The 27,428-nt window shown below is 32.2% G+C and overlaps 1 protein-coding gene across 1 annotated transcript; it reads left to right on the top strand.

The window, feature by feature from the left end:
• Nucleotides 1–65: 65 nt before the first annotated feature.
• Nucleotides 66–27,114, top strand: LOC111699382 (multiple epidermal growth factor-like domains protein 8). Its single transcript, XM_023470055.1, has 33 exons — nt 66–93; nt 308–392; nt 1,086–1,170; nt 1,473–1,569; nt 2,346–2,451; nt 2,725–3,087; nt 3,347–3,555; nt 3,830–3,940; nt 4,392–4,444; nt 4,632–4,686; nt 5,156–5,303; nt 5,598–5,693; nt 6,094–6,163; nt 6,549–6,589; nt 7,778–7,860; nt 9,083–9,180; nt 9,545–9,623; nt 10,096–10,153; nt 10,808–10,891; nt 11,029–11,100; nt 11,746–11,793; nt 13,315–13,374; nt 14,116–14,190; nt 15,332–15,377; nt 16,031–16,111; nt 18,400–18,491; nt 21,386–21,505; nt 22,176–22,277; nt 22,830–22,925; nt 23,036–23,102; nt 23,483–23,545; nt 25,297–25,342; nt 27,095–27,114. Exons 1-33 carry the CDS (start codon nt 66–68, stop codon nt 27,112–27,114), a joined length of 2,937 nt encoding a protein of 978 aa, XP_023325823.1.
• The last annotated feature ends 314 nt before the right edge of the window (nt 27,115–27,428 follow it).

Raw genomic sequence — 27,428 nt, 5'->3', positions numbered from 1 at the left:
GTAATTGTGAACATTTCTTAAAGATTTAATGAATTTACTGAACAAAAATCGAGGAAAAAATTGCTATGGTAAAACTTGATGAACCATTCACAGGTTAGGAAGTGTTTATTAGCCTCTCATTTGTAAATATTTTTTTTAGAGCAAAACGTTTTTTTAGCATGTTTCGGTTGACATTTGCACCCTGGATCGGATCCATGAAGCCAAAATGTTGTGGATTCAACAGATCCGGATTCAAAGCACTGCTGTTACTTATGTTTTTTAGGATAAGAAGCGTTAAGAATGAGAATTTTATTTTGAAACTTTTCAGGTGTTTGTGAATGTTTTCGTCTGAATGGCGGTGATGACTGTTCCCTCCAGCTGTGTCCAGACAACTGTGGGGAGTCAGCTGATAGGTAAACCCAGCCATAGTTTTTAAGGGTCGGCGATTTTACTAACTGTAGTAAAGTTATGAATGAGCAAAATAGTTTCTCACTTTGTCTTGCTGCATAAACTTCAAGTTACTGTTAAAGAGACTTTGCAATTGAGACTCATAAAGGAATTTTTTGAGTTTTTGCCACAAACTCAAACTTTCTAATCCCATTATCTTTGAACCCCAATGCAGTAGACCTTAAATATTCCAAACTATGAATTCTGTTGGATAAAAAAGCCGAAATTAAAAATATCAAAGGTTTTCACCATCATGTTTTAGAGATATAGCACTTAAAAAATTTGAGTTTGAGATAAAGACTCAATTCCTTTACAAATATAAAAAATAGGGAATTGACAATTTTTTCCTCAGACAAAGGCCTAAAGGTACTGTCATGAATGTTATCATTATTATGAGGTTCCCTTAAAATAAATCAACAGTTGCGTCAGGTATTTTTGGGCATTTAGCTTAAATCCTTCTTAAGTTAAGGTTTTTAAACATTTGCTTTTCTTACATTAAGATAAAATGTTAACCCTGAAAGAAGATATTTGCAAGGACGGACTAAAAAACATATCAGAAAAAACGAACGAAACTAAACACCCAACACTAGCTTCAAGTATCATAAATGTAACCTAGAAAGGGTTTCATAATAATGACATCCTCAAATGCATTTTTACAGGGGCAAGTGTGAGGTTCATGATGGCAAAGCTAGATGCTCTTGCAATCAGGGTTTTGTTGGTGATGATTGTTCTCTTGATGATCAGGTTGGTGTTTTGTTAACACTCCCTTAATTTCTTTTTGTTAGCAATCTCTTTAACATTTAAGTGATCAAGTAATTCTCTCAAGCGCAGAACTTTTTAGAGGGAGACAATTTTAACATTCTTGGCAATATTTGTATTCATCAAGCTTATCACATACAATCTACTTTTTGGTTTTGTGTTTCAATTTAAAAACTTCAGGGGATGAAAGTTCCAAAGTGTGATTCGTCCCAGTGCTGACATTCAGTGTCAGGTTTAGGATACATTTTCAGGGTTGACTTTTCTTCCCCTTGAACTTCCATATTTAGAATTATGTTGGAAACACCTGGTCTGTGGTTTCAAGATCTGGTCCTGGTAGGCTTCCTCCCAGAACAAGACATGCGTCAGTTTATCATGAGGAACTAGGTCAGTCATTACATAGCAGGCAGAAAGTCAGAATGACCCAATGTATGTCTGGACTTTTACCGTCATATTTCATCTTTTATGATACTGTTCCATATCTTGTCATACTGTTCCATCTTTAATCATACTGATTCATATTTTATCTTAGTGTTCAATCTTTATTTTAGTGCTCAATCTTTTATCTTAGTGTTCCATCTTTTATCATACTGTTCTATCTTTTATCATACTGTTCCATCTTTTATCATACTGTTCTATCTTTAATCATACTGTTCTATCTTTTATCATACTGTTCTATCTTTTATCTTAGTGTTCTATCTTTTATCTTAGTGTTCAATCTTTTATCATACTGTTCCATCTTTTATCATACTGTTCCATCTTTTATCATACTGTTCCATCTTTTATCATACTGTTCCATCTTTTATCATACTGTTTCATCTTTTATCATACTATCATACTGTTCCAGCTTGTATTTTACTATCCTTTGTCATACTCGGTCATTATCTTTATTCAATTAGCATTTATCGTACTGATATTTGGACCCTGCAAGTGCTAAACCCTGTTTAGATAAATGGATAAATAGATAGAATATAGATATATTTTTAGATTCTTGTTTTCTAGACCTGTTGTATGTTTATGGTGGGATTTGATCTGAATTAAGCTCTAGAAAATAAACAGTTCTTTTAAATTCTTGTTTTCTAGACCTGTTGTATGTTTATGGTGGATTTGATCTGAATTCAGCTCTAGAAAATAAACAGTTCTTTTAAATTCTTGTTTTCTAGACCTGTTGTATGTTTATGGTGGATTTGATCTGAATTCAGCTCTAGATGATTTCCTTGTTTACTCATTTAAAGAGAACTCCTGGATGGAGGTTGAAAACAATAACAGGTATTACCAAAGATGTTAGGTACTTTCTCAAAGGCTTTTACCAAGCAGCAACTTCATAAGGGTTGCCCTTGGGAAAATTCAAACACCGTACCGAAGATACATTTTAATGAATATTGAGAGTTGAGAATCTAAAAATATATTTTAAAATTAAGTGTGATGAAACTTCAGAACATGGAATTGAGAGGCATGAATACACTTGTGTCTGCCTGCCTTTCTCATAAGGCTAAAACCTTAAAATTTATTTTATACAAAATTAATTAATAAATGATTTAGAACTAACAGATGGGATGGCACCTATGTCCTTGATCCAGTCATGTCTGCCCCAACCTTCAGTACTTCCCATTTATTGAGTTCAACTCCCACACTTCATTCCTCCTCCACACATAAATCAGTTTCCACAAGGGAAAGTTCAGCTAAGAGAGGTAGTGCATCCAATGGGACGCTTACTGATAATTCTGTTTTTGATGAAAATGACTTTGTTCCACACAGAGGTGATATAGCTTTGCAAAGCAGTGATAGAAGAGAAGACTTATCTGAGGACAGTGATAATTCGGGAAGGGTTCTTGATGTAACAACAGCTGACAATGAGGGAAAAACACTGACAAAGAGCAAGAGGTCACCCATGATGAAAGACAGGTAATTCCATAAAGTTCATCTTTGTCTGAGGGATCATGACAAGTCGAAATTAATTCATAATTTATCCTTTGTAAATGTTTGGAACTTTCAAACTTTTCATTAGTTGACTCCTTAAGTCATGACTTTAGAGACTAAATATCTGAGAGGGGAGATAAACGGAGCAAACTCACCTTGATTTGTCTTTACAAAAGTTTTGGTTTTAATTTTGTCTTTTTCCACCCTCCAAGCAGGTTTTTAAAAAATTAATGTATTTTTTTAGAGGCACATCTAGAGCAGAGAGTCCCAAGAACTTCAGAACCTCTTCTGAGTTTATGAAATCCCAAAACTCTAGAAATAAGTCTAGATCTGGATCCCCAGGGGCCCTGGAGGGACATGCTATGGTCAAGATTCCAGGAGGACTTCTTCTGTTTGGAGGAAAAACAAAGAATGGATCCCTCAGTAACAAACTATGGAGGTTTGACCTGAAAGGTAAGGCTAATTCAAGGAAAGCTTTGGTTTCTAATTTTTTGTAGTGCTGATTGTTAGTTCCCTTTTGATAAAATATTTAAAGGAATTGCTGGGGTATTCTAACCCATGGCCGATTTTGCACCCATCAGTACTTCCCCTCTCAATACACTTTTATACACGCCTGGGGTTTGATACATAAGTCTCTAACTATTAAAAATTGGTATGATACAAAACAAGAAAATAAGAATCAGATATTTTGGAATATTTCTTCTTTTTCATCTAGTTTTTTTTCCAGAGAAATATTGGAGCTTAGTTGGTGATGGTTCATCTTTAACTCCTGCCGCAGTCTGGCTTCACAGCATGACTGTAGCAGAACAATTTGTTTATATTCTTGGCGGCTCAACAGGAACAGTTTGATTGATTGATATCGTCAATTTCTGTTATTGTATGAAATTAGCATCTATGATGGATGCAGTTTAAGCATTGCACAATCTCATGACAATGCACAGAGTTAGGGTATTTAGAAATAGTTTCCTCAAATCTTAGTAAATGCAAGCGAATTTAAAAAGTAACCCTCTATGTAAAGATGGCCATGGCCGACTTACACTGGTACCCTTGAAAACTTTTTATTATGAAGTAGATATTAATGTTTATAATTTTGAAAACTGATAATTTTCAAAAATTCAACATTAGTTTCTCTTTAAAAATGACTTGCACATTTCTACTGCAGGAGAATAAATCAGACATGTCCCTCTTTAAATAGAAAGTCAATTACGCTTACAGCCCCTTTTATAAATAATTTGAGCTTGAGTTAGCCAACACCAAGTAACATAAAACCAATCAATCTTTAAATCTAGTCGGCGGTAAAGTAGTCTCAAACCTGTTCAGAATCTCAATAAATAATCTCAAGGTAACATTGTAATAAGTGAAATTCCCCCAAAGGGTAAAATCACAAGTCCGTAGATTTCTCAAGTCCTTTTCTATTATTGGCTCATTTGAAACTCTGATTCATAACTGGAGCCTTTAGCCATCCCTACAACTTATGATTTGATTTGATTTGATTTGATTGAGTACCTAATGTTGTCATTCTGTTGCAGGAGTGGGAGGAAGTAAAAGTATTAGGAGGAAAACTTCAAACCCTTCGTTTAACAGGTTAAGATCAATTAAATAGGGGTTTATATTTTCTTGATAAATTCAACCCCCCCTGTTTTAAAAGCATTTTATCCCTGAAGTTAATTATGTTTGTTTTGGCTGAATTTGAGGAAAAAAATTATTTTTAGTTGGAAATAAATTAATTTTTGAAGTATCAAAAATCAGGTTTAATCAGTTTAAGTCATTCTCTTACCTCTCATTATTGGCTGACCTCCAAAACGTCGCCTAGTTAGAGACAAGTTTTCTTGTGGGCGCTATTTTTAAGGAGTTTAATTTTTTCAAAAGTTTTATTTTTTGATCAATTTATTCTGAAGAAAAACATTGTTGGTTCATTTGTTAAATATTATTTTTTTTCAATAAATCAATAGGAGAGCAAGAAGGTAAAGAAAGAAAACAGGAAGAGTACTTGTTAATAAAGAAAAACTTCAGAATACTAATGATATTTTAAACAATATTATGAATCTCCTAGGTCACATAACTGTGTACCATGCCGCATCAAACTCCCTGTTTGTACACGGAGGCCTTGTACCTGATGTACCCCGGTTCAGTAAACTTAGCAATCAGCTGTTCTCCCTCCACCTGGGCTCCAGGGTCTGGTCTAATATTCAGTATCCAAGGTGAGTCAATCTAAAAGAGTAGGTGCAGGGTTGAATACTTTAAAAAAAAATTTTAACCTCCTTTTTTCAAAAATAATTTTTCTAGTATTTTGCAAATTTAAGTTATATTGCTTAAATGGGGAAAGTAAATGTTTTTTTAATATAATATTTCAAAAAGGGGAGAAATGTTAATAGTTCATTCTAGCTTTATTGAAAACAAACTGACAAACAGAGATTGCTATTTTGTATATATAGATACCCCTGTATAAAGATATATGTATATTTTATTATTTTGAATTTATTATCCAATTTTAGAAGTAATTGGAGTCCTCCTGAACTTGCATTTCACTCTGCTACCCTGGTCGGCAACTATCTTGTAATATTTGGAGGCTATACTCACAAACATAACAGGTCTGTTCCTCTAATCAAAGAATGTTGCTCAAAGAATAAATCTGTTCAATATTTGTTTAGTATTAGTCACAAGCAAAACCAAGTATGGATCAAACTTTTGTTGAAACTTTTGTTGAAAGTGTTCTTAAATTTCTTCCGGGAACGTAGTCATACAACTTGTTGTTACTTGTTACTTGTTAGTCTTGTACTACTATTAATTGAAGGATATTATGATATGTCAATATTAGCAACTTAACGTAAACCTTAATTAAAGAAACAATCATTTTGGTTTTGATTATAGAATTTCCTTTTTCATTTAGAAGGGGTAAATTAAGAATAATTGATTATTACTATTTAAATAATGGAAAGCGATCCCTTCTGTTGACATCGCACACAGTCCCTTAAATTCCTTTTTGTTTAGCTATGAAGAATGTTATTCCTCTGGGGTATATCTCTACAGTCTGGAATGTCATACCTGGATCAGCCAAAAGGAAAATATGTATCATTCATTCATAGTAATAAAAATGAGAACATTCATTGTTTTATGTTGTTACGTTTTGTAAAATTATGATAACACAGTTGAGTTTACATTATGAAAACAAATTGACCGATACGAACCTAGTTTCTGTTAGATTGATTAAATGATCTTAGTTTGTAAAGATGAATAACTTTGAGTTTGTAGCAAAGACTTGGTTCCTTTTCACTTGATGAATAATGACAACAGTGATTTCAAATTGGTTCATCCCCTTTCATTTAAAGAAAAAGGAAATATAGTCTGCAAGATTTAAATCTTCACAATTTTTTTGGTTTTGATTTCATTTGATTTGATATGATTTGATCTGATTTGACTTGAAGTAATTGATTGATATTTGCCAGGCCATGGAGCATAACCCTCCTGGGTCAGATTACCCGTTCAGGTAAAAACATTGAAGGCAACATGAAACTGGGGCATAGGAAGACGACATCTAAAAATTCTTATGTGTATTTTATGTTGTTATATGGTAAACTGTACCATTAGCTTGCAAATCAGTGTAAAAAGGGAAATGGCTCTATGCACACTGAACAGTTGCTTAGTCTTATTTTTTTTTTAGCAATTTATTATTTTTGATTTTTAATTTTATAAATTGGATTTAGTTAATACAGAAAAATTCTGATTTGATGCATCTACTTGTCATCGTTTCTATCTTCTTCTTTTTTTCTTTACCTTCTGTTGACTGTCCCTGATTCTGATAATTTATAAAAAAATGAAAATTTGTCAAAACCAGTATTTATTGAGACAATCTGCACATTGTAATTGTTTGGTGTATTTTGCAGCTAGCTGACTCTTCAGTTTTCAGTTTTAGTTTTTGTACAACCGGGAATGTCTGACCTTGCACACAGTTGATTAAGCTTTTTTAAGGTCAGTAGGAGAGTAGAGGGGCAGGGTGGAATAGAAAAGGTTTTTGCTACTGTCATTCTGTACTTTGAGTTGTGTGTCTAAATCCTAGTTCTTAAAGATGGATCCAACAACATTCCTCCACTAAGCCATCATTTCCAAATGTTGTTTGTGTTAAATAGGAATAGGAAATTTGGAGTAGGAAGGAAGGGAGGGTATCTAGTAACTCCCCTAAGGAAGGAACCCTGTTTTTCTCCTGGATTTATACTCTTTCCGAGTTCTGCGGCATTTAGGGTTACCCATTGGAGTTGCACCGCAATTCAAAATGGGGAGTTGTTGTCTTTGTAACCCAGTCTTCATAGTTGGCCGAGTATCGCAGCCAGTAGAGTAAAAAAAAACCGGCATCTTATTTAGTGCATGGTGACCCACCTCTTAGGATTCTTCTTTCTATGTTTCCCTTTTTCTTATTTTCTATGTTTGTTTTTAAGGTGTTTTGCAGCCATGTTTAATTTGCTCAGCACTCCCTGACTAAATAAAGGCCTGTCTACTCAGAGCAGAGCCCTGCTTTCTATGTCCTAACATTCCCAGTGTCAGCTTGCAACTGAAGTTTTATGTTCATTGTAGCATTGCAAACCATAATTTGATTTTGTCAGTTGTCTTCTTATTCTACAGATTTATGGATCACTGTATGTATTAAAAAAAAGTTATAAATATTTTTTTCGTGTTTTAGCTACGGAATGTTTGGAAACAGCATGTTTACTCGGAATCAGTCTCAGATAATTCTTTTAGGAGGGTTCCATGGAGTAGTTTCAGGTAATCTATATATCCAGGTATTGCAGGAGGTTTCCATGGAGTAGTTTCAGGTAATCTATATATCCAGGTATTGTTAGTGGGTTCCATGGAGTAGTTTCAGGTAATCTATATATCCAGGTATTGAAGGAGGGTTCCATGGAGTACTTTCAGGTAATCTGTATCCAGGTATTGCAGTAGGGTTCCATGTAGTAGTTTCAGGTAATCTATTTTATTTATTTAAAGAGAATCGCTGTGGTTGTTCCTGGCCCCAGGCAATCCCACCCATCAGCACTTCCCTAATATCAAGGTATTGCAGGAGGGTTCCATGAAGTAGTTTCAGGTAATCCATACATCCAGGTATTGCAGGAGGGTTCCATGGAATACTTTCAGGTAATCTATAAATCCAGGTATTGTTAGTGGGTTCCATGGAATAGTTTCAGGTAATCTATATATCCAGGTATTGTTAGAGGGTTCCATGGAATAGTTTCAGGTAATCTATAAATCTAGGTATTGGTAGAGGGTTCCATGGAATAGTTTCAGCAAATTTATATATCCAGGTATTGTTAGAGGGTTCCATGGAATTGTTTCAGGTAATCTATATATCCAGGTATTGCAGAAGGGTTCCATGGAATAGTTTCAGGAAATCTATATATCCAGGTATTGCAGGAGGGTTCCATGGAATAGTTTCAGGTAATCTATATATCCAGGTATTTTTAGAGGGTTCCATGAAATAGTTTCAGGTAATCTATATATCCAGATATTGTTAGAGGGTTCCATGGAATAGTTTCAGGTATAGAGGAAAATGCCGCAAACATTCTTCAAGCGAAACTTGAAACTAAAAAACGTAATATATTTCTAGCACTTAGTGTGGCATATTTATTGATTTATTTTCGAAACTAAGGAGCGATAAAGAAAGCTTTAACAATATTGTACACCATAGGGCCATTAAAAGAGGTCAATATGGTCTTGTTTCTAAGAAATAAACGATTTAATTTTATGCTTTTTTGGGCTGATTACTATTTGAGGTGGTGGAGATTACCAATTGAGGAGCGCGCTTGCCACAAAACAGATTTGGGTGGCGGTGATTAATATTTGAGGAACTCTGGACTCCCTTCCTCATTGATTAGATAAATAGTTTAAGGGTACCATTCTGAATGGGGGGTTACCATCTTTAAATGAAGGATTACTTTAAATAATGCTTACAGTTCCTTTAATAGGAAGTCAAATATGATTTTAAATGCAGGAGATGTTGTGAGTTTGACGCTACCAAGTACTTTATCCTCCCTGGATACTCCTTGCCATCTGTATGGTCTATACAATGCTTGTGCTGCAAACCCAAAGGTCTTCAAAAGTATTTTTATTATTTAATTGGTTGAGATTTATTTAATTTCGTGGGATGGGACTATATGAACATGGTTGGATTGATGATTTTGTTGTTTGATTTATTGATATGCTTATTTATTGTTTGATTGATAAGTTGAATAATGGTGTGGTGGTGTGGATCATCTGGAAAATGAGTGATTGGATTGATTAAATAATCGATTGATTTGGTTGAATGATTTATCAATTGTTTGATTGATTTTTATATTAATAGTGTGGTTGGTGCGGATCATCCGGAAAATGAGTGATTAATTTGTGATTGATTAAATAATCGCTTGATTGGGTTGATTTATTTTGATTGTTTGATTGATTTATATGTTAATAGTGTGGTTGGTGTGGATCATCTGGAAAATGCATGAGAAACCTTGAAACCTTTTCCTGCACGGGCAACCTTCTCGCTACAGGTCACGTTTGAACAGTTGGGTTACACAAGCCCAAATGTACAGTAAGACCCATGACACTGTGAAATAGGAAGATGACATCTATGCAATCTTCATTGTATACGATGCTGTTCTGTTACTGAGCAAATAGTTTTAACAATACCTTAAAAATATACTTTTACATTAAATGGGTCTGTGATCTGTGTATTACATGAGTCTAATAGTACTCTTCCTATTTCATAGTTTTGTGAGTCTTAATGTATATATTTTAAAAAGCTACTGGATTGATTTTCGAAGATTAATGTAGGTAGGATGAAAATTTGCTCTTATACTTGCTTTTCTGATAATTCCCAATGATGTTCAATTTATAAAAAAATCTAAATCAATTTTCATTAGGGGATGGAGGGGGGGGGGAGATTTCTTGAGAAAAATGCATACCCCTGCATTACTTAGTTTATTCTGAATACGAGACTAACAAAGTATGTTCACTGTTCAGGGTGTCCAGGTGTTTGTTCCACACTCGGCACTTGTCACAGTTGCACCTCACAAGGAAGGTGAACAATCCATTTTTATATCTATTCCAAGAAGTTTTCATTAAAGCGAATAAAAACGAAAAATGGACAGATAAAAAGAAGCCAGAAAAAAAGATTACAGAAGAGGAAGAAAGAAGGAGAGAAAATAAGCTTTGCCAACTAAATATAATTAATAATTAATAAAAAATGATAAATTGTTAACAAAAATTTATAATAAGAAAAAAATACACCCATTAATAAAAGATGTCAAATTTTTTAATTATGTGTATACATGTGTGTACATATACATGTGTATACCAACACAAACATTAAACAAACTTTTGCGATTTAAAAGGCCTGTCACAATGTAGAAAGGAGAAAAAGAAAGGAGAAAAGCTACAGTTTTTAAATCCACATTTGTTAATACTTAAATTATTACTTGCTTCCTGGTTCTAAAGAAGAAATATTCAATCTTACTAATGAACCCTTACAAGCTACAAATATGACATAATATCAATTTTGAAGATAAAAATTCATAATAAAATTCTCAAACTAAAAGAAGTAATTCTGATTAACAAGGCCTTTTCTGGTAACAGTTACAGCTTTTAAATGTTGCTTTTCAAGCCTCTATTGTTTAACTTAATATAACTAAAAGTTTAGTGGACAGATAAGCATAGAGATGTAAATATATTTTAGTGGAGAATGCAGATGGTGTGTAAGATCTGGGAAATGCTACAACAAGAATGGTCTCTATCAATGCAAACGCACATACGCAGACAGGTGTTCATGCAGTTTGTACATTTGCGTTCCCTACGTTCATTCTTAGACATGTACGCATTGGACGTGGTTCAATTTCAAATAAACGAAAAGAATAATATCCTATTTAAAAAAGAAATTTCAAGAATTTTTTTTTTTAGAAATGGACCCTGGTGGTTGAATGAGGAGCAGGAATTAAACACACCCGAGCAGTGCACTAAATCAGATATAAGGAACTTGGCAATCGATCAATCAATGAATCGATAACCACATGTTTTAAAATCAATTAATCGATTAAAAACATTACAACCAATAAAACAATGCATAGATATAAAACTAAATCTATGTTAGGAAACAAATTTGAACGAAATTATGTTACTTGTTAAAACTCGAAGGTTATCATTTCTTAAAAAATTGAATTAGTATTAATTCAATTTTATCATCTAAGATATGTAACCACAAATAGAAATATTATAAAAGAAACTGAAGCGTAAATTTATTTAAGTTATCTTTAAAATCTAATTGTCGGATTGGGCTAGTAATTTTTGGTTTTATCAACATCATTTTTAATAATTTTTTATCTAAACTTATTTGCATTTTTTGCACTTAAAAAAGATTTGGTTAATTGTCAAAAATTAACCGGAGGACTTGATAAATTGATTTTTGATTTAGTTTCTTTAATTATCTTCACAATATTTCCAATAAAAATCTCAAGTGCATAATAAAAACGTATACATTTACATTATTTATTTTAACACATAATAACTTCTTTTCGTGGAAAATCTAAAAGTATCAAGGATATTAAAAACTTGGAGAGCCCTTAAAAACTTGGAAAAAATATTATATTTTTAATGTCATTGATTGATTGATTGATATAGACCTGGGCTGACATTATCAAGATATGATTTCCCAGCAGATTTATCCAGGTGAACGGTTTGATTTATCTTATTTGATCGTTCATTCATACAGTGAGAACCAATAAACCGTTGAATTCTTGTCGCATTTTTTCTGTTATTAATGAAATGTCTTAAACCGAGGGAGGATTTACGATATTTATAAAGGAGGAGGGGGTGGGGATTATTAATATAAAATTCCTCATTCCCCCCCCCCTTCCATGGAATTTTATAAATGTACTAGCCTTAGAGGGCGCTTCGCGCCCATCTTCTAAATTAATTGTGAACATGTTCTCTTTGTGTACATCGTAAAACAAAACAAAAATAATTCGCGGATTTTCACAAAAAATTTCGTGGATTTTCAAAATTTTAAAAAATTTAATGACGATTGAATTTTGATGGAGACAAATATTTGAAATTTTGATCATTCATAAACCTTCCCTGGGGTCCCTAGATGTCCCACAAAAAATTTGGGCCCGATCGGTTCAGCCGTTTTGACGTTTATTGGATACAAACAGACAGACAGACAGACAAACAGACAAACAGACAAGCCAAATTTATATATAGATTTAGGTAAATATTAGCCAGGGGTGAAAGGGGAAAATGTGGTCACATTTTTCGAATTTTCGTTGGATAAAAATAGATTTTGAATGGAAAAAATTTCCTGAGTTGTGCTCCACTATAGTTTCAGTAGAAGTAAATATTTCCATTTACTGTTATAGCGCCGATATAAGGATTTATCTTTAATTGGATAATGAGCTAGATAAGAAGATAGATGATACCGCCATACTATTTCTATTGGTTCATAATAGACAACAAACACATGACTGAACCCTGATTGGATCAGGCGCTAATGGACTCGGTATACTAGAGTGGCTCCCCTTCTCCTCCTTAAGCTAGCCGCCATTAGTCGCCAAGAGATTTTATAATGTGCAACTAAATTGAACCTCAAAATAACCTCAATCTTTTAGAGATATTTCGGAAGAATGTATTTAATTGAAAAATCCCTTAGCAAATTCTTAAGATAAAGGAAGAACTAAGAATAAAAAAGTCTACATTCATTCCACAGTTTCCCGTTTTTTTTTAGTAAAAAATAGGAATATTTAAGTGATCAGGAGGTTCATAACAATTTTGTTTGAATCCAGTAGTTAGTGAATTACATATATTATGTTTATTGATAACTCCTATTGGCTGTTGAAAAGTTTTTTTTTCTTCTATTAATGAAGTATGTTTTCAGGGTTGTATAATGTATATTTTATATCCCAAGCAAAACATAATAATAAATTACCTAGATATTTCTGTACTGAGTTTACTGAGTTTATTGAGTTTACTGAGTTTACTGAGTTTACTGAGTTTGCTGAGTTTGCTGAGTTTACTGAGATTACTGAGATTACTGAGATTACTGAGTTTACTGAGTTTACTGAGATTACTGAGATTACTGAGTTTACTGAGTTTAAGCGCAAAGTCGACTTTTAAAATCATCCATTGGTGGTTTCGTTTTGAGAATCGATTTTTAAAAAATATACGTGAATTTATTCTTTATTTTCTATTTAGACCAGACCATGTTGAGACCCTGAACTCCTCTCAAGTATTCTTCAACTCTCCTAAATTAAGGAAAACGTTGTTTTCTCTTCTTTTTCAAGTTTTTACTTTATTTTACTTTTCGTGTGAAAATTCAAATGTTTGTTTGGGTTCTTTCTGCGAGTAATGGAATTGAGTCTTTGCCACAAAATTAAATTTTCTAATCCCGATATCTTTGCAACCTGATGTTGTACATTTTAAACTTAGATTATTTGATCTAACAGAAATCATAGTTTAAAATATCTAAGTTCTGCGACATTGGATTGCAAAGATATTGTCGCTTCTTCATGGGGAAGATATGTCTTTTTAGAAATTTTTTCAAAAATGTTTTAATCGGACCCGGCCGGCGGCCATGTTCCTAACACAAGTAAAGTTGAGCGAATCCTGAGTGGAAAAAAATACTGTAATGTTTAAACGATTGAAATATTACTGGTTGATATTCTAAAAATAATTTAAAGTACGAAAATGAGAATAATCTTTTTCGCCCTTCGAAACTAAAAAACAGAAAATTAAACCAAAAAAGTACTGATAACTGTTAATCTAGTTTCCGTTTCGATATCATATCTTTTTATCTCTACAAATAAGATTCTGAGCGTTTCTCTCTCGGATCTCTGTTTCAAAAAGAAATGGACACATTTCTTTCGTCATTTAGGTTTTGTTCTAATACGGAATTAAGTTCTTATTTTGATTACTAAATGAAAAAATTATATATATATATATAATTCTTTACTGAAAATGTTAAAAGTTAATTTAAGTTAAACACGGTTGGTGCAGGGGTGAGAGAGAACTGAAATTGGCGGGAAAATCTCAAGTGACGTATTTAATGCGTGGAACAATACTTCCGGTCAGGTCGGATATATCAATATATAATATATAAATACTTTACTTGTCTTGGTGTTTGTATCCAATGTAAAAACGGCTGAACTGATCGAGCCCAGAAATGTCCATTTTTTAAATAGCGCGAATTTAAATAGGAAAGCCCTAGCAAATTTGAGAACTATTAAAAGGGTGACTTTCAAAGTTCAAATTTAGAAAAAAAAATAAAGGCCGGGGGTATGGGGAGTTTCCGCGAAAAATGAAAAGGGGGTATAGGCTTACGGCGAAAAATAAGCGCTTTTGATTGCTTCTAATCTTACTTTTATCTGTTGCGCCTGAAAGGAGAAAATTGTCAAAAATTCGACTGATAATGAAGAACGTTTGATCTGATTCATCTGATAGTTACTTTTGAAAACATTTATTCCTGTTTCGAGGATTTTTTATGAAAATGAAGACGACATTTTCATATTTTCCAGGAAGGTTCGAAAATCTAGCGCCAGCGAAATATTAATTAAAAAAACAAAATAAAAAATATTATGAAATATTAACAATATACGAAAGCGTCGAAAAAAGATCGATGACTATTGTTTGTAAGATCTTAATGATTTGTTTGGAATTAAATTGATTATTTTACGATCCTAGTTGAATGTTGCATCTTTCTAAATTTGTTTGGACGCTACGCTCTTTAGCATTAGTTGTTTTTAAAAATTTTCTCCTTATAGACGCAACAGATAGAAGTAAGATTAGTAGCGATCAAAAGTGCTTTTTTTTTCGCCGTAAGCCTAGACCCCCTTTCATTTTGTAAGAACACTCTCTTTACAGCCTAATACACTTTGCGCCATGAGTTACACTCAAAGACGGCAAAGACAAGAATACGGAATGTTTTAAATCTTTCTCTTACATTCATGGCTTCCTGCAGCTAAACAGTAAACACCTATTTTTAATGTTAGTTTACTAACTATATCCGTAAAATCTGATTTGTATTGCAGGAGAGCAACATTTAATTATTCACATTTAAACAGTTTGTCATTGAAGGCTCATCCTTTAATTGAGTAATCTTGCAATGCAAATTGAATATGAAATATTAAATCTTAATTAATCAAAGATTTGAAATAGTTAAAATTTAATTTCAATAAAATTAAACAAATTTTTTTAGATTTTCTTTTTCTTCCAGGAATCCCAATGTGAAGTTGGAACAGCTGAAGATATGTATTGGACAGGAACTTTAAGATTTTGTTGAAAAATAATAAACCTTTGAACTTTTTCTTAATTTTTGCCCCATCTAATCCTTTTCCTTTAATTTCCTAAATTTTCTGTTTTACGTTTTATTCTTAACATTTAATTTCTATTCTATCAAATAAGAATGATTTTTATTTCTCGATTATTTTTTAATGGCTAACTTTCTTTTTTAGCTTAAAAATTTATTTCCTTTTTTTAACATTTTTTACAACTCATCTTTTAAATTTATATATGATACGTTGGGATTTACGAAACTGTTGAGTAGGAAGACGACATTCACTGCACAATTATTGTTTTTTGTTGATGTTCACAGAGCCCGTTCTTTACCTAATAATGTATTAACAATGGTCGTGTAGTAAGCACCTACTCCATAACAATCTCTGGAAACGTATCTATCTAGGTCAGTCCGCTATAAACCCAACCAGAACTTAATCCCAGGCTCTAAATGCCACACAGGGACACAAGCGTAGCTATCAAAATCCAGAGACTAATACAGTTCTTTGAATGCCACACAAGGACACAACCCTAGTTATAGAATCATAACTTATAACTAACCGTTGACTTTCTATTCAACAGTTTTCTAGGTCTCACTGTATTTAGAAATTATTAATCATCATTTTCTAAATCTTGAAAGGCGTCTGCTTCTCTTTATATGTTCTCTAATCCTCCTGATCTGCAATATCAGAAGATTATTGACATCAAACATCCAGCAGAGGTAAGATCACATAAAAGTAAATACAACAAAGTACACATGCTGTTTGTAGCGGAATATTTTAAGTCATTTTTTTATCTCTTTTTAAAATCCGTCAAGAATAGAGTTATCACTATCTCAAATATCAGGTTTTTAGGATTTATCAAATTGCTCAAAAAATCTTTTCTTAACAAAATCTTGCTTAATTCACAAAGAGAATTAAATCTAATGTGTACATCCAAGAAAAGTAAATGCAGAAGAACAAAATTGGCTTTGTTTGTAGGTTATATGGCTGTAAGCGCATAGAAGAAATATGTTTTAAAAGCACATTTCAGCTTCTCTCATGGTCAAATTTAGTGTTAGCACTTTCAAAACGTTTGTATTTGTAACTTATCTTGAATTCATGATAAGCAAATTCACCATTTCGATCAGCATACACCTTTATGGGATTTCGAATGAGACGTACAAAGAAAAATCCGTTTAAGCAATTTCATTGATGTTTTGAAGGCTCTATCTCTAAATCTGACCATGGGAGAAACTGAAATATGCTTTTTGTATTTTTTTTCACTATGCGCACAGTGCTACATAACCTACAAACCAAGCCAATTTTTGCTTTTGCAATTTTTTTTAATGTACAGTTAAGATTTAGTTTTCAATGTGAATTAACTTGTAATTGGTCAAGTTTTAATAAACAATGATCGGATTTTTTGTACAATTTGATGATCAAAATGCCCTTATATTTGAGTAGCATGAGTTGAAGACCTTAATTATGTAAACCCAGAAAAAAGTATTATACAGCAAATACGAAAAATCGACATTTCATGGTTTCAAAGAAGTGCTAAGGTTTAGACACAAAGGACTTTTAACCAGGGCCGTGGGATAAAAAATCAGTAAAGATTTAGCATTTTTCCGTAGAAATGGGATAAATTTTTCCAGTAAAGACTGTAGAAGGATTTTAAATAATTTTCTTTGTGGAAATTGGTTTCCATTCTCTTTGGCAGTAGAGTTATAGCCGCATATAATAATATAACGTAAACAAGAGAACGACAATCATTTTACTGTTAGTAAATGTATTTCTAGAAGAACTGTCACATGAGTTTCTCAAATTAATGTAACCTGAAGGCTTAAAGAGACTGTAGGCGTAATTTTAAGTGAATCCTAATGCAAAGTTGGCAATTCCACATTCACAATGGTACTCTTGTAATCTTAATCTGATCATTAATAGGAAAGATAATGTCGTTTTTTTACTTTTTAAAAGTGTTAATTTTGATAATTTCCAAATGTTTTCTTGCAGTAGTAGTTAACAAGTTATTCTTGTATAGAAACCATCACAATTAAAAAGAATCAGTTTTCAAAATTAAAAACATTAATATATAATTCAGAGGTCGAATTTAAAGAATTTGAGCCGCGGCTTAAATTTAAGCTGCGGCTTAAATATGGTTGTTTCAACTAAAAATCGTATTCAATGTTTCAATGTTTGAGCCGGTGGTCAATTGAAACCGTTTTTAGGGGATTTGAGACGCGGCTCAAATTCATTGAATTCGGACTCAGATGAGACAAAGTTACCGATGATAATCTGACATGGTCATCTGTACATGAAGGGTCACTTTTAGATTATCTCTCAGGGTTTATAGAAAATCTATAGTCCCAGTTTACATCAAAACTTAATGTCAGCTGATATATTTCAAAGGAATTGAGTCTTGGCCACCAACTTTAATTTTCTTATCCCTATATTTTTACGGAATGATGGTTGATCATTTTTATTTATTTATATCTTTGCTTAATGTCATGAACCTTAGATTTTCAAAACATAAATACTGTTAGATTAAAAAATCTAAATTTGAAATGTCAAAGATTTACACCATCAGGATGAAAAGATATGGGGATTAGATAATTTTACTTTGTGGCAAAGATTGAATTCCTTCTAGGTTAGCAGTGGGTTTACGCCAACCTGTCAACCTGTTTTATTCCTTCTAGGTTAGCAGTGGGTTTACTCCAACCTGTAAACCTGTTTTATTCCTTCTAGGTTAGCAGTGGGTTTACTCCAACCTGTCAACCTGTTTTATTCCTTCTAGGTTAGCAGTGGGTTTACTCCAACCTGTAAACCTGTTTTATTCCTTCTAGGTTAGCAGTGGGTTTACTCCTACCTGTCAACCTGTTTTATTCCTTCTAGGTTAGCAGTGGGTTTACTCCTACCTGTCAACCTGTTTTATTCCTTCAAGGTTAGCAGTGGGTTTACTCCAACCTGTCAACCTGTTTTATTCCTTCTAGGTTAGCATTGGGTTTACTCCAACCTGTTTTATTCCTTCTAGGTTAGCAGTGGGTTTACTCCAACCTGTCAACCTGTTTTCTGGGCTGACACACATCCTATATTCCTCTACCTAAACTTTGCATATTCTCTCAAGTAAGAATGGATTTTATTGTTGTTAATTATAATAAAGTGGTTGTCGTATATATCAATACAATGAAGATGATTTTCGATTTAAATTTTGATTTCTACCAAGCATGGATACATATAAACATGGAAACAAAGAGAAGCTGTCAATTAATAGCTTATCTTTGTTAACTTGTAAACTTGAAATTAGCGGTCAATTAATAGCTTATCTTTGTTTACTTGTAAACTTGAAATTAGCTGTCAATTAATAGCTTATCTTTGTTTACTTGTAAACTTGAAATTAGCTGCCAATTAATAGCTTATCTTTGTTTACTTGTAAACTTGAAATTAGCTGTCAATCAATAGCTTATCTTTGTTTACTTGTAAGAAATCAAAACTAAAATAGAAAATAGAAATAAACGCAGAGCAACTTAAAACTGGCAGAATTATTTTTGATTGTTTTTGCTTAATGAAGCATAAAGGTCCATTCGTTGATTTATTTTCCGTATACGGAAATTTACGGATTTATTTACAAGATAATGTTTAAAATTAAACCTTAATGACTTGATAATCAAGTTCATTCATATCTGACATTTTTAAAATCACTATGTAAGATGGAATAGAAGTCAATATAAGTTGTAATTTTTTCTATGAATTTATTGATTTCAAAATTTTTTTTTTTTTAATAAATGGTTTTTATTTCTTATTCGTTGGTCTAATCTACAAAAATAGGGTTAAAAAGGTCCAAATTTATAATATTAAGGATTCTTGGTCTTTGTTGATTTGTTGTGCGGTAATATAGACTCTAGTCTCAAATGTGATCTTTAGTTCGTAATTTAAAATATTATTTAAATTTTAAATTTAATATTTAATCCAGGGAAATCACGTAAATTTTATATATTTATAAACTTTGTTTTAGACCGACCATGCTTTAAAAGTATAATTTCAGATGTTTACAGAATAAAATGGCTTTTCCATTTTTTAGTTTTAATTCAAGACTTTCCTCCTTTTTTAATTCCAGCCTTTAGCTATTATATAAAGATATATTTTTTTTTATTTTAATGTTTTATTGTAATTGTTAATTTAAAATTTACTTTCAGAAACTAAAACTTTCAATAAATATTTTTTTTAAATACAGTTTTTTTCTGAGGAAATTAATTTTTGGAAATTAAAGATTATCTGATACATTTTTCATTTTAATATGTTTTATTAATCTTGTTTTTATGAATCAGTTTCTATACTTATAATCTTCATTTAGATTTCTTTTTCTTAAGTCCTTTTAATCAAAAGGTTTAATGTATCTGGGGGTTTAAATAATATTAGATTCAAAATTATGACCCTCGATATCTAATCAGTTTGAAGTTGTTTAAAGGGACTGTACAGGAAAAATGAAAGGGGGTATAGGCTCAAACCTAAGCATTTTAGAAGTTGATCGAGACCCATAAGAGTTCTTTTTGTAATAAATATCGGTTCACATGATATTCTGTAAACCTGCAGATCGTTGTACATTATTAACTATTTATTCTGTAACTAATACAGCAATCCTCATATTTGTTAACCTGAACACACCTAGATATATTAAACATGAGCTACCTGATATGATTAAAACGCATTCTGATTAGATGAACCATATACCTGATAATCCTTTAAAAACGTATATTCAACTTAACTGCGCTGTAAACATGGGTGGAGAAATCTTAACTACGTTATAATACTCGCTAATCTTATAAATACGTACATTAAACTTTAATTCGTCAATTCACTTGTAATATAAGATATCTAAATAAAGTTAGTTGACATAGTAACTCTGACTTTATTTTTCCTTTACAGTCCCTTTAAGTTTAAAAAATATATCTAAATAAGAGACCCTGAAAACCAAAATATTAGATGGTTCGGGTTTAAATATTTTCATATTGGCTACCTTTTAATTTAAATATTTGATCGTTTGGTGTTCAAAATACATCATTATTGGCAACCCTCCAACCCTTTTTTAAATTTGTTTGGCTTTGCATTTAAGACCGTTAAAAATTCTGATTTTTCTAGAGCATTTGGCTTTAAAATTAGAGACCCACCAAGCCTTTAAATTTAGATTGTTTGGCTTTACAATTAGAGACTTACCAACCCTTCAAATTTAGAGTGTTGGCTTTAAAATTAGAGACCATCCAACCCTTTATATTTAGATTTTTGGCTTTAAAACTGGTCACCAACCAACCCTTTATATTTAGATTGTTGGCTTTAAAATTGGAGACCAACCATAGATAAATAAATAAACATAGATAGCTTATGTACGCAAAATCACCAAGAATTGTACAGTCCGCGAACTCATACTTCTAGGGGTCAAAGTCTACTTCAATGATAAGCGGGGTGGTTTGGTGTTTTAATGGATTTCATAATAGAGTGTAAAATAACTCCGGGAATGGAACTATTTGAACAACAATATTTCACTGAGCAATATATAATATTGACGAGAACTGAAGAAGGACATGAGAAGGACTAAACTAACTTAAATTTCTCTCTAGAGAACTCATGTACACCACAAGTACTCAATGCCATAAGAACAGCTAATGTTCACAACCAACCTAGTTAATATACAGAGCGTCCCATATCATATTAGATTATCTCCAATCTTTAACACCAAAATAAACCCTTAATACTCGAAAAACTTATCATATTCCGCAAGAAAATTCTTATATAAGATAAGCCTTATGTTATTTTTCAAAATGATTCATTCTAATGACATTTTCTAATTAGTCCCGAAAATCGTAATTTAGACCCGTTCTCGGTCTAATATGATGTGGGACACCCTGTATATAATAAGAATATCTTTAAAACATCTCTGTACATTTATATCTTTCAAGATGAAAAATGTCGTCTTATGCGCAATCCATCTTTATCTATGAGACCAACCAACCCTTTATATTTAGATTGTTTGGCTGGAGGAATATATCCACCTCCCATACCTCCAGTATGAGATTAGAGGAGGGAGGCTCTGTTTATAAACTGGAGGCGCTCCAACCCTTCATGCAGGAATCTTGTAAATCTAGGGAAGCATCAACAATTGTAGAATAATAAACACAAAATAAAGTACAGTGTGTCCCAATAAACACGAGGATTCCTTGAACAGTAAACTTAAAGAATTGCAAAGAGTTGGTCGTAAGTCCTCACATTTCCAAAATATTTTCAGCTTTTGTTTTTCTAACTATCGGGCATACAAAGAGAATTATGTTCAGATTTCAATTTAATTAGTAAAACCAAAATTGTCTTAAATTCATCCAATGTCTGCTATCTAAACAACATACTATGCTATTAAAAGCGTATTAAAGAATAAAGACGACCTTTTAGTTGTCTCTTCTTTATCATCTATTTTATTGGAAAATGTTGAACAATCTAAATAAAATATCTATTGTCCGAATTTAATGAATTTAAGCCGCGTCTCAATTCCCCTAAAACCGGTTTCAATTGAGCGCCGGCTTAAATTTAAGCCGCGGCTTAAATTCTGTAAATTCGGCCTCGTATAATTTTATTTACTTTTCAACAGCTTTTCAAGTTAAACCACAATAAATTTTAAACAAATATTTAAGAAAATATTTCTTTTGTTCCATAATTTTGTGAAGAAGAATTTATAAATTTTTTCTTACATTTTGTCTTTGTGAAAAGTTTTTTTCCTTATTTATTTTTTTTGGGTTCAAATTATTTTGTTGTTGCTTGGATTAGGACGAATTGTTTGTCTTGTATGGAGGACGCAGATTGTGCCTGGTGTCTGGACCAGGACGCTTGTCAGTTCAGGACAAACTCATCTTGTCCTACTCTACCTAAGTAATATTAAATCTTGTCCTATCCTACCAAAGTAATATTAAACCTTGTCCTATGCTACCTAAGCAACGATAAACCTTGTCTTATTTTACCAAAGTAATATTAAACCTTGTCTTATTCTACTAAAGTAATATAAACTTTGTCCTATCCTGCCAAAGCAATGTCAAACCTTTTCCTATTTCACCATAGTAATATCAAACTTTGTCCTGTTCCACCATAGTAATATCAAACATTGTCTCATTCTACCCAAAGTAATATTAAACCATGACCTATTCTACCAGAGTAATATTAAAGCTTGTCCTATTCTACCGAAGTAATAATAACCCATGTTCTATTCTACCGAAGTTATATTAAACCTTGTCCTATTCTACTAAAGTAATAATAAACCTTGTCCTATTCTCCTAAAGTAATAATAAACCTTGTCCTTTTCTTCCAGAGTAATATTAAACCTTATTTTCTCGCCACAGTACAGTTGACATTAAAACTTTGATAGCCTCCCTCTACACTCTAAGCCCCAACGTGCGATATATTAAAATACGAGCCGTATTTATCTAGCCTGGAACCTGCTGGATGTGTTATGTGTACAGATCATGTGTACTGCAAAGATTGTACGGAAGACCAGAATTGTGCCTGGGTCAAAGAGGAAAATAGGTAAATAGAAGACGACAGCAAGCACATTCAAATCATTCATTCATAAAAATCATTCAATACAATCCAATTTTTCATCGACATTTCCTCTAGTACTCATAATCAATTTTAAGATGTGTACGGAAAGACAGATTTACAGATGCACTCTCTGACCCCGAACTCTGTTCTGTTCCTTGTCAGGTATTAGGCAATTTTTTTGTGCCAAATTTTAACTAATACATTTTCATTTTTTTCAGGACATTATTTTTTCACCAAATATTCTCCCCCCCCCCCTTACAATCTTGGAAGATAAAATTTTGTTTTTACCGAAAGTGATTGCTAAGGTTTCTGAAAGCTTTTAATTAATCTCTTTTACTGTCAACAATAATAGTGAAGTTTTAGCAGAAACGGCAATATTAGATGAGAAAATTTCTAAAAGTTTTTTTCCTGGAATTGGAAAAAAATGTTAACAACAAAAATACGTTTGTTTATGATTCTCACTCAAAATATTGCAGAATTTCTGCAAGAGATTGATTAATATTCTGATGTTTTTGTCACCACTAAAATTTAAATGCTGTCAGGAACGGATTGGGTGTACAAGCTGTTTATTAGAACAGGACTGTGTCTGGTGTCAGGATACACAGGTGATACACCAGACGTTTCCTACAGTGGGGCCCATAAATATATGAAACGTCACCAGAAATCCCACCAATGGTAGTGCAGTATAGTGGTCACGTGTTGTCTGTATCATCTGACCAGTATACTGCACAACCATTGGTGGGAGTTCTGGTGACGTAATACGGACGGAATACTATTATCAATACATCCATTAGGAAGATGAATGTTAAACTCAAGTTATGATTTAAATTTCCATTCTTTTAAACTTCATACACAGCAATTGTGCAGTTTACACAGACCCATATTTCACAAAAAAGGTTATATATACCTATTCTGGCAAAACTATTTGCTTTATTACAACATCACAAACACGTTGTTAAGTAGACTTTCTATTCCAGAGTTCTATGGTACTTGCTGTCTGCTTCGCACCCATTTTATGCTTTGTATTTAAATACATAGTGTCACAAAACATACCGTAAAAAATTTAGCTCAGAATTTACAAAAAAATTTGTTTTAACTAGAAATGCATTTGTCACTCCTGTATGCTGAGTTCATTAGCACCTGATCCAATCAGAGTTCAGTCATATGTTTGTTGTCTATTCTGAACCAATAGAAATAGTCTGGCGGTAACATCTATCTTTCTATCTCTCATTATCCAATTTGATTTTTGAATCCTGCAATCGGCGCTATCAGTAAATGGAAATATTTAATTCTACTGAAACTAAAGTGTTGTATTGTCGTTAATTTGTCATGTCCAGTGGAGAATATTTTAATCTCACGGGTGCTCTTACTTGTTTATGCCGTTAAAGTTACCAATATGATTATGAATTTTTATTAACTTGTAGAAATTAATAAATATTTTAGATTAACCCATTTTCCCATAAACTATAGTGAGACTCATAAAATATTGGACCTGGAAGACGTTTAAGCAGTTTTTTTTTCTGTATTTGATGTTTGATAAAAGTAATAGTTTTATATAAGCTTTAAAATCAAATTATTTAAGGAAATTGCCTAAATGTCTTCCAGGTCCAATATTTTATGAGTCTCATTGTAGTTTAAGGGAAAATGGGTTAATTTAAAGTATTTATTAATTTCTACAAATAATAGAAATGTTATGTTTGATCTGTGAGATAATAGAAATGTTATATTTGATCTGTGAGATAATAGAAATGTTATGTTTTATCTGTGAGATAATAGAAATGTTATGTTTGATCTGTGAGATAATAGAAATGTTATGTTTGATCTGTGAGATAATAGAAATGTTATGATTGTTCTGTTAGTTAATAGAAATGCTATGTTTGATCTGTTTGATAATGGAAATGTTATGTTTGATCTGTTAGATAATTGAAATGTTACGTTTGATTTATTAGATAATATAAATGTTTTGTTTGATCTGTTTGATATTATAGTGTTAGGTTGAATCTGTGAGATAATAAAAATGTTATGTTTGATCTGTTAGATAACAGAAATGTTATGTTTGATCTGTTAGATAATTGAAATGTTACGTTTGATTTATTAGATAATATAAATGTTTAATAGTGTTCGATAATAGAAATTTTATATTTGATCTGTGAGATAATAGAAATATTATGTTTGATCTGTGAGATAATAGAAATGTTATGTTTGATCTTATAGATAATAGAAATGTTATGTTAGATCTGTGAGATGATAGAAATGTTTTGTTTGATCTATTAGATAATAAAAATGTTATGTTTGATCGTTGAGATAATAGAAATGTTATGTTTGAGCACAATTTCTATAAAATCTTTTTTCTCAGGAATGTTTTGCGTTTTCTGTGTACACGAGTCAGTATCAATATGGAGGTAAAGTGGAAAGCAAAAAAACAAATTTAATATTGTTGGTTATTGTTAAGAAGTTAATATTTATTCTTCCAATCCACTTGAAGGAAATAATCGAAATATTATTTGTGAAAACTTCCAAAGTTTTAAGGTTTCAAACTTAAATTCAATTTCACCAAAATGTATTACTGTATAAATAAACTGTATTTTTACATTAACTATACTTTATATTGGTTTGCAATAAGGGGGCAAAGTTTGAACTGTCAATTAAGAACATTTGGCTTCTTGGATATCAGATACAAGTATAAGATAATCAAAAGGTACACACACAGTCCAACCACCTTGCAAGCACTACTTTATCTGTCATTCAAACAAAACTAAGTGAACTTAAAAGGGAAAATTAGGTTACAGCACTTCAATAATATATTTTTTTTGTGAGGGGGGGGACTCCCCTGAAACTTCTGAATAGATAACTATTTTTTGTTATGTTCTTCACTCTTAAGTTTAAGATATGAAAAGTGTGATAGCTCTGAGTTCTAGGGGGAGGCACAGTGCCTCCCCCCCCTATAAACGCCCTTGTTCAACAGTTTTATACATTTGTCTACTTCTGGCTACTTTTTCACAAAATAAGATGAGAGATAAAAACAAAAATTACTTATTAGAATAAAGTACTATATATATATTTATCTTTAAAAACTTCAATCAACTTTCTTTTTCCTAATATCGCTTGAAGCCAGCATAAAATTATTTTTCTAAATTTGTGTTGAAAATGCAAACTAGATTTATAAATTTTTAAAGTAACGAATAAACAACATTGATTCTTCAGTAGGTTCCTCTATGTTTATTGTATAGTATTGTTAGAAATATTTAAGAATGGTTTCTGGTGAGAGATGGGTGGTAACTTCTTATGTTACAGTTTGCTTAACAGAAGGATGTAAATCCTGGCTTAAATGACAAGGTTTTTTTTAGTATATAGCTAATAGAACAGTAGAGAATATGTACATTTACAGGTTGTAAATCCTGGGTTTATGACAAGGTTCGCTAAGAGATCAGCAGAGAGGATGTTTATTTACAGGATGTATATCCTGGGTCTTATGACAAGTTTTGCTATAGCTAAAGAGAACAGCGGAGGATATAAATTTAGAGTATGTTAATCCTGGGTTTTATGACAAGGTTTGCTATAGCTAAAGAGATCAGCAGAGAGGATGTTTATTCACAGGATGTAAATCCTGGGTCTTATGACAAGGTTTGCTATAGTATATAGCTAAAGAGAACAGCATAGGATATATATTTACCTGGATGTTAATCCTGGGTTTTATGACAAGGTTTGCTATAGCTAAAGAGATCAGCAGAGAGGATGTTTATTCACAGGATGTAAATCCTGGGTCTTATGACAAGGTTTGCTATAGTATCATAGCTAAAGAGAACAGCAGAGAGAGGATGTTTATTTACCTGGATGTAAATCCTAGGTTTTATGACAAGGTTTGCTATAGTATATAGCTAAAGAGAACAGCAGAGAGAGGATGTTTATTTACAGGATGTTATTCCTGGGTTTTATGACAAGGTTTGCTATAGTATATAGCTAAAGAGAACAGCATAGGATATATATTTACCTGGATGTAAATCCTAGGTTTTATGACAAGGTTTGCTATAGTATCTACCTAAAGAGATCAGCAGAGTGGATGTTTATTTACAGGATGTAAATCCTGGGTCTTATGACAAGGTTTGCTATAGTATCTGCCTAAAGAGAACAGCAGAGTGGATGTTTATTTACAGGATGTAAATCCTGGGTTTAATGACATGGTTTGCTATAGTATCTGCCTAAAGAGAACAGCAGAGAGAGGATGTTTATTTACAGGATGTTATTCCTGGGTTTAATGACAAGGTTTGCCATAGTATCTAGTTAAAGAGAACTGCAGAGAGGATGTTTATTTACAGGATGTAAATCCTGGGTTTAATGACAAGGTTTGCTATAGTATATAGCTAAAGAGAACAGCATAGGATATATATTTACCTGGATGTAAATCCTGGGTTTTATGACAAGGTTTGCTAAACTTTTTCGGGAAATTAAAAATTTCACTTAACCACCTCGGATTTAAGACTTTGAGCT

This window comes from Eurytemora carolleeae, unplaced genomic scaffold (genome assembly GCF_000591075.1).
Source record: "Eurytemora carolleeae unplaced genomic scaffold, Eaff_2.0 scaffold261, whole genome shotgun sequence".
Classification (NCBI taxonomy): domain Eukaryota; kingdom Metazoa; phylum Arthropoda; class Copepoda; order Calanoida; family Temoridae; genus Eurytemora; species Eurytemora carolleeae.
This window is presented reverse-complemented; position numbering and strand designations above follow the sequence as displayed.

Coding starts and splice junctions, on each gene's coding strand:
- LOC111699382 (XM_023470055.1), top strand. CDS start 66: ATGGTAAAACTTGATGAACCATTCACAG. Junction 4,445..4,631: donor TCTCAATAAATAATCTCAAG/GTAACATTGTAA, acceptor ATTCTGTTGCAG/GAGTGGGAGGAAGTAAAAGT. Junction 5,694..6,093: donor TATACTCACAAACATAACAG/GTCTGTTCCTCT, acceptor CTTTTTGTTTAG/CTATGAAGAATGTTATTCCT.